The sequence below is a fragment of the Phyllopteryx taeniolatus genome, chromosome 14 (genome assembly GCF_024500385.1).
Source record: "Phyllopteryx taeniolatus isolate TA_2022b chromosome 14, UOR_Ptae_1.2, whole genome shotgun sequence".
In the NCBI taxonomy this organism is placed as follows: domain Eukaryota; kingdom Metazoa; phylum Chordata; class Actinopteri; order Syngnathiformes; family Syngnathidae; genus Phyllopteryx; species Phyllopteryx taeniolatus.
The window spans coordinates 19,945,486-19,953,377 of record NC_084515.1 but is presented as its reverse complement, the minus strand read 5'-3'; the positions used below and the strand labels follow the sequence as shown (position 1 = coordinate 19,953,377).

Below are 7,892 nucleotides of genomic sequence, written 5' to 3'. Positions count from 1 at the left end.
TTTGATAAAAAGATTTTGTATTCCTCTTTAAGAAATGCTTGTTTTGAAACATTTACAGCTTTTGTTTTTTTCCCCTCAAATATATTTAAGCGCAGTTGAAATGTTCAACAAACCTGTGCCCCAATTTTTTTTTTTACGAACACTTGGGTCTACTATGTTACTGTAATTGGAGAGGCAATTATTTCTGGGCTCGGGCAGACGTGCCGTTGGATTATTGATTATTACTGCAAATGTCGTCATCAGGATCCTGAGGGGAAATGAATTTTTGTAACGACTGCAGCTGAAACGCTGCTGGTTATAAATGAAAGAAAACGGGCAGCGTCACATGCTGCGATGACGACGACGACGGAATCAAAAAGGGTTGAAGATGACTTTTGAAAATGGACACTTTTGCAGTTTTGAGAGCAGAAAGAAAAAGCTCAAATTTCCTGTCAGTGTAATGTCGCTAACGGCGGCGGCATTACCGGTCGTGCTAATAATTCCAATCTGCTAATGTGCTTACTAGAGCTAATGTTGCTAATGGTGCAGCTGTGACACGCACACGGGGGCCGACTTTGGCGTCCGGCCTGAGCCGTTCTTCTTCCAGATGCAGCGTGAAAGAATTTTTAGGACTAGCAACCACAGCCGAGTCTTTTTTTTTTTTTTTTTTTTAGAAGATCCCGAAGTTTTGCTTCGGCTGCTTCAGGACGTCATGCTACGAGGTTCTGAAAGTGACGTGGAATGTTCTTCTCGGCCCGGTCGATCGACAGCAGAACTGTTCCACCTCCGTTATTGTGATGCGAACGTGTGCCGGAGGTTCCGGGCAAGATTGTGGACCTTGCCCAATGAACGCATGAGCCTCAATTTTCACCAGAAACACAACAGCCAAGTCTTTTCAGTCAAACGTTTTTGTGCTCGTGGTTCTGTTCCTGGAGCCGGAGCGTAACGTTCTTCTGAGTCCATTTGATCAGCATCACAATCATGGCTCGTTTATGACCGCGTGCAAGCGCGCGTACTGTACGGCGGAGGTTCTGAGGAACATTCTGGACCTTCTGTGACAAATGTGACCCGGTCCCACAAGGACAAGAAGAAGAAAAAAGCCGCAAAGGTCCAACAGCGATCCTACGATGCCAACCGTGATCCTTGTGGACGCGCTGGCCCGGGTCTAGCGATGGGCCTTCGGTACCACCCGCACGTCCGCGCACACCTCCTCGTCGGGCCCCGCTCAACACGGCGGGCGCGGCGGGCGCGTCAAGGAGCTGGCAGGGAAGAAGAGGGCGAGAGGTCAACGGTGTCAGATGACGGACACTTCTTTAGGTACACCTGAGCTTCACAAGGATTCTGACGCTGGTCGTCATCATCATCATCATCATGACGTCATGCCAACTGACCAGCGAGCGTGGCAGCGCCTCCTTGTGGAAGTAGTGGCGGCAGTAGTTTTGCGCGCGGCACTGGACGATGCCCCAGAAGAGGGCGGAGGTCACGCCCAGCATGAGGAGCAGCGTCAGCACGCCCGTCGTGGGACTCTTCCAGGGGGCGTTGGGGCCTGGGCAGGGGTTAACAGCGGACCTCATGAAGCCAATTGCTCTTGTTGCTAACATTGCTCGTATCGCGAATATAATCGCTCGTATAATGTTCCTGTTGTACCTGAGACGGGCACGCACTGATCTTTGGTGTGTTGGCTGCGCGTTTTCTCTCCCAGCAGCAGGTGCGCCCGCACGCAGTATGTCGCTCTGTCCTGCAGGTCGGTGACGTGCAGCAGCTTCTGCTCGGCCCGAACGGTGAACACGAGAACCTGCGGGACGACGGCGCCGCGAACGCGTCAACGAACTCAACTCGGGCGGGAGGACGCGGCGGCGCCGGTGACGCTGAGCTAACCTTTTCGAGGGCATCGCCGCGCTTCCGCACCTCCACCTCGATGGACGCCGTGGGCGGGGCCTGGTCGAAGGACACCAGGAGGGTGTCGCCCACCGCCCCCACCGTCATGTGGGGCACCGTCAACGCGGCTGAATACAAGGAAAAAACATTGAAAATTCTACCGGCATTACCAGACGACTAGCAACTCTTTAAGTACCGACCCTTTATTTATATATATATATAACATTAACATAAACAGTACAGTGGGTAGAGAAAGTTTTCAGACCCCCTTCAATTTCTCACTCTTTGTTATATTGCAGCCATTTTGCTAAAATCATGTAAGTTCATTTTTTTCCTCATTAATGTACACACAGCACCCTATATTGACAGAAAAAAAAAGTTGTTGAAATGTTTGCAGATTTATTAAAAAATTTAAACTGAAATATGACACAGCCAGAAGTCTTCAGACCCTTTGTTGTGACACTCATATATTGAACTCGGGTGCTGTCCATTTCTTCTGATCATCCTTGAGATGGTTCTACACCTTCATTGATGATACTGATTGGACTTGATTAGGAAAGCCACACCCCTGTCTATAGACCTTGCAGCATGTCAGAGCAAATGAGAATCATGAGGTCAAAGGAACTGCCTGAAGAGCTCAGAGACAGAATTGCGGCAAGGCACAGATCTGGCCAAGGTTACAAAAACATTCTGCTGCACTTAAGGTTCTTTAAGAGCACAGTGGCCTCCATAATCCTTAAATGGAAGACCTTTGGGACGACCAGAACCCTTCCTAGAGCTGGCCGTCCGGACAAACTGACCAATCGGGGGAGAAGAGCCTTGGTGAGAGAGGTCAAGAAGAACCCAGAAATCACTGCGGCTGAGCTCCAAAGATGCAGTCGGGAGGTGGGAGAAAGTTCTAGAAAGTCAACCATCACTGCAGCCCTCCACCAGTTGGGGCTTGATGGCAGAGTGGCCCGACGGAAGCCTCTCCTCAGTGCGAGACACATGTAAAACTCCGCATGGAGTTTGCTAAGAAAAAACACCTGAAGGACTCCAAGATGGTGAGAAATAAGATTCTCTGGTCCGACGACACCAAGATCGAACTTTTTGGCCTTAATTCTAAGCGCTATGTGTGGAGAAAAGCAGGCACTGCTCGTCACCCGTCCAATACAGTCTCAACAGTGAAGCACGGTGGTGGCAGCATCATGCTGTGGGGTGTTTTTCAGCTGCAGGGAGAGGACGACCGGTTGCAATCGCAGGCAAGATGAATGTGGCCAAGTACAGGGACATCCTGGACCAAAACCTTCTCCAGAGTACTCGGGACCTCAGACTGGGCTGAAGGTTCACCTTCCGACAAGACAATGACCCTAAGCACACAGCTAAAAGAACGAAGGAGTGGCTTCAGAACAACTCCGTGACTGTTCTTGAATGGCCGGCCAGAGCCCTGACTTAAACCCAATTGAGCATCTCTGGAAAGACCTGAAAATGGCTGCCCACCAATGTTCACCATCCAACCTGACAGAACTAGAGAGGATCTCCAAATCCAGGAGTGAAAAACTAACCCTTCCCAAAAAGACTCATGACTGGATTAGCGCAAAAGGGGGCTTCTACAAAATACTGAGCAAAGGGTCGGAATACTTCTGGCTGTGTGATATTTCGGTTTTTCTTTTTTAATGAATCTGCCAAAATTTCAACAATTCCGTTTTTTATGTCAATATGGGTGATGTCTGTACATTAATGAGGAAAAAAAAGAACTTTTAGTTAACTTTAGTTTTTTAGCAAATGGCTGCAATATAAAAAAGTGAAACATTTAAGGGGGTCTGAATACTTTCCTAACCCACTGTATATATTTAACATGTGTATATATACATTTTGCATTTATATTTAACATTTAGGTGTAACCGTTAATATTTTCATTTAACTATTTAAGTTGACAAATACTGTTGTAAATATACCAAAAGTGACTTTTGCAAAATTCACACCAGTTTTGAAACATTGTTTGAAGCAAAGTGTGACAAAATGTTGCTGTTCTTTTTAGCGTGAGCCGCTTTCCAAACGCCAGCCCATTCATGACTTTGCTTATTATGTGTTTATTTTGTTAGCATTTGTTCAATAAAGCTATTGAAAGTGCAGCGGTGGTTGTCTATCCTAAGCACCTGTTACGGAGTACGATTGGTTATAACTAGCGGTAGCAGGCTAATTTGTCTTTACATAAGCCGTGGACGTGGAGTTGTGGAAGCCACAGACACATCGCACTTTGTGATCTTTTTTTAAGTGTAAAATGATCCCGAACTTTGGAAATTATTCTATTATTTTTACACACTGTTTCGTCCTGGCTCGCGCAATCACCGCAAAATCCCACGATATACTGCAGCAAAAAAACCTGCAACCTAAAATTAGATATGTGCACTTTCAACATTGGCGATGCAGTGAGACTGCGAAAAGCGAAGCGCGATACGGCGAGGGACGAACGTACATTCCTTGGCCGTCTTTCGGTTTGTATTGTAACCGTGGTAACCTGAGGCGCATCGGGGATTTCCCATAATGCATCCCCCCCTGCCGTCACGCTCGCCATCGCTTGCCGAGGCTTGCGCGACGCGCGTGTGGTGGGCAGGCGCGCTTCCTTACTGTTCCTCCTGTTGAACGGCGGCGCCAGTTGCGCCCACGACGACGTTTTGGAGCCGCAGCGCGCTCGCACGCGGATGTTGTAGTCCGAGTCGGAGCCCAGGTCCAAGGAAAGGTCGCAGTGAGTGCGCGCGATGTCCTGACACTCGGGAGAATCCAGCCACGCGCCGTCCAGAACCGTCACCTCGAACTCGCTGCGGATAATGTCGACACATGAGCAGACACCAAAACAGCAACAAAACAGAACGAAACACATCAATAACATGAATCAACACCAAAAAAAAAAAAACGCAAAAATCAAACACCCCAAAAGTCACCACAAACTCGCCGTAGGCCGGCAACGATAACGACGATGACGAAATGCGTGTCAGAGAAGCAGCCGTCTTCACCGACTGGCCCGCTTAATTAGCGCGTTTGAGGCTAATTGGCGTGACTCATGTCGGCAGCGCGTCGGGAATGTTGGCCGTCAAGCGAGAAGAACAAGTGGGCGCCCTGAGGTGATTTCCTTTTGAAAATGTGCTCCACCCAGTCCCAGCTTGGACGACACTTTATACATTCCGTGAGAAATTGGAAACATTTCGCCCTGAAAAACAAACGCCGCCACATAGCGCCGGCCTGGTCGTGTTCCTCGCTCTCCTCTGCTAACAACTTCACACAATGTGTTGACTGCAACAAGAAGGAATAAAACTTGGCATCTCCTGAAGAATAGTTGATGATTGTTTTATGTGCGGTTGTTGTTAACTTGCTCTATGGATTAAAAAGCTGACTTGAGTAAATTGCAACGAGCGCATCATTCTTTCACTATTTGGACTTTTTGTGATATTTTTGTTTGGTGGGGTGACGTGAGATTTATCGAGTGTAAACTGGCTGCGTTGGCTCAACAAAGGTCGGGAAGCACTTGCCTACGTCTTGCATACACGCTTGTACGTGCAAAGTATTTCACAAACTGTGTGTACTTTTGAGTAACACGTGGTGTAACGCACCCTTGAAACTGCACCGAGTAGAGCAGCGGGGTGCTGCATTGGCCCTGCGGGGGGCGCCATCTCAGGTTGTGCCTCATGTTGACCGAATCCATGGTCACGTGACCTGGCGGCGGCAGCGCACTCCGAACGTCTGCACAAGAAGAAGAAGAAGAAGACGCCATCATTGCCACCGTTTACTTATCGGTTGATCATCAAAACGCATTTCATAATCGTACTTGTTAGCACATGGCTAATGCTACAAGCTGATTAGCTCATGCGAGAGGTTAGCGTTACATGCTAACAGATTGGCGTCAAAGCACTTATTTTTGGAAGTAGCGTATGCTAAAAGATAGCATGTAGCATACACGAGAGAAGTTAGTTGTTGTGTCATGTACATGTGATAATATTAAAGCTGAGGTGCTAGTAAATGGCTAACTGACTGGAAGCCCATTAACATTCTATTAATGTGATTTACATGTTGTGCTTTGCATTTCAAATTAAAGGTCTCCAAAAAAAGAAGAAGGGGAAAAAAAAATGTCCACGGTCCATTTCTGGTACTCGCTATCGGGGGCTAATGTAGGCCAGAAAAAAATGCAAAGTGTTCATATCAGAATCAGAATCATCGTTATTTTGCCAAGTATGACCAAAAAACACACGAGGAATTTGTCTCCGGTCGTTGGAGCCGCTCCAGTACGACAACAGACGGTCAATTGACAGAGAACACTTTGGAGACAGAAAGACGTTGACAAAAAAAAAAACAGTCACTAAGCAATAAAGGGTTGCTCGTTATCTGGTAATGCCGGTAGAATTTTCCATTTTTTTTGAAAAATGTCGTCTAGCATATGTATGGAGAGGTTACTGCTGTATCAAAATGGAAGACAATTTCCCCCAGAAATGAGTCGGGTAACAAGATGTTTATTTTATGATTCCAATCCAGTCCTCATCTGCTGCGGCTCAACATTTAAAGCACCGTCACATTTCAAGTTTCAGTCACAGACTTTCCCCAAAGGGCTTCTTCCCGTGCATAGAAATTGCGTTCCGATGTACAAAAGTGTGAAAGCGATCTTGCCTGGAGGGGAGCACGGCACCCCAAACCTCTGATCTGAGACTCGCCCGGTTTGTCTAAATGTGTGAGCATAATGAGGACAAGCGTACGCACAGTGCAGGAGGTCCCCTTGGATCAGCACCAGGGTCCAGAAGATCCTGGCCACGAGCCAGTCCACCATCTCCGGCAGCGAGTAGGACGCGCGTTCAATTGTTCGCCACGACTCGAATTTGTCGTTTCTTGGAAGCCGAGCGGCAGGTTCCTCTGCTCGAGTCCGGATGCTGATGTTAGGTCGCGCAGGGCCGCTTTTGGACTGAACCGGTCCGACCGGTCGGCTCCGCCCTTTTGTGCGCATGCGCCAATGGCGCGATTGTCGAGCACCTTCCGCCACCGGCGAGCGATCATCAGGTGTTGGAGCTGGCCCAATTTCACTTCATTGTTGCCAAATTGACCTCAAATAAGGTGTCTTTGTTCAACGACACACGTGGACAAAATTGTTGGTACTCTTTGTTCATGAAAGAAAAAGCCACAGCAGTCACAGAAATAGCTTGAATCTGACGAGAGTCATAATAAATCAAAATGTAACGAAAATTAACCAATGACAATCAGGCATTCCTTTTGAATCAGAATCAGAAATTGATTCAGAATCATCTTTATTTGCCAAGTTTGTCCAAAAAACACACAAGGAATTTGTCTCCGGTAGTTGGAGCCGCTCGACTACGACAACAGTCAATTGACAGAGAACACTTTGGAGACAGAAAGACATTGACAAAAAAAAAACAGTCACCGAGCAATAAAGGGTTGCTAGTTATCTGGTAATGCTGGTACAATTTGAATTTTTGACAATTGTGCAAAAAGATGCAAAATTATGCAACTGCAAAATTGTGCAACTGCTCTAGCATTTAGAGCAGTTGGAATGACTAATATTGCAATAGTCCGGTGCAATGACCATTGAGCAAAGGGCGCCGAGACTGCAAGCGAGTAGTGCGATAATCTGGGACAATGTTGATTGTGCAAATGTTGCAGATAATCCTCAGTCTGTGTGCAAATGGAGCAGATGCTACTCTGGCATGAGTGGCCAGTATTGGTCAACAACAGATATCCAAATAGTGCAGCGTGGCGAGACAACTACAGGGAGTGCACGAGTAATATATCATTGGCCCCACAGAAATGTGACGACAAACTCAAGACAAAAAAATTGGCAGCATGTTGCAATGTAATTGTAGGTTAGCTGTTTAAGAAGTTGATCGCAAGAGGGAAGAAGCTGTTGGAATGTCTGCTAGTTCTCGTTTACAATGATCGGTAGCGCCTACCTGAGGGAAGGAGCCGGAAGAGCCGGTGACCGGGATGCGGAGGGTCCGAGAGGATTTTGCACACTCTTGTCTTAGTTCTGGCAGCGTGCAAGTCCTCAAGGGTGGGTA

At 47.4% G+C, this 7,892-nt stretch overlaps 1 protein-coding gene across 1 annotated transcript; it reads right to left on the bottom strand.

Moving 5' to 3' along the window:
* Positions 1 to 90: 90 nt before the first annotated feature.
* crfb16 (cytokine receptor family member B16) lies at positions 91 to 6,772 on the bottom strand. The gene is made up of 7 exons (XM_061798601.1): positions 6,586 to 6,772; positions 5,448 to 5,577; positions 4,468 to 4,658; positions 1,858 to 1,985; positions 1,627 to 1,774; positions 1,371 to 1,525; positions 91 to 1,238 (listed from the first exon to the last, which is right to left on the bottom strand). The coding sequence occupies exons 1-7, from the start codon at positions 6,650 to 6,652 to the stop codon at positions 879 to 881; spliced, it is 1,179 nt and encodes a 392-aa protein (XP_061654585.1). The 5' UTR covers positions 6,653 to 6,772; the 3' UTR covers positions 91 to 878.
* Positions 6,773 to 7,892: the final 1,120 nt, after the last annotated feature.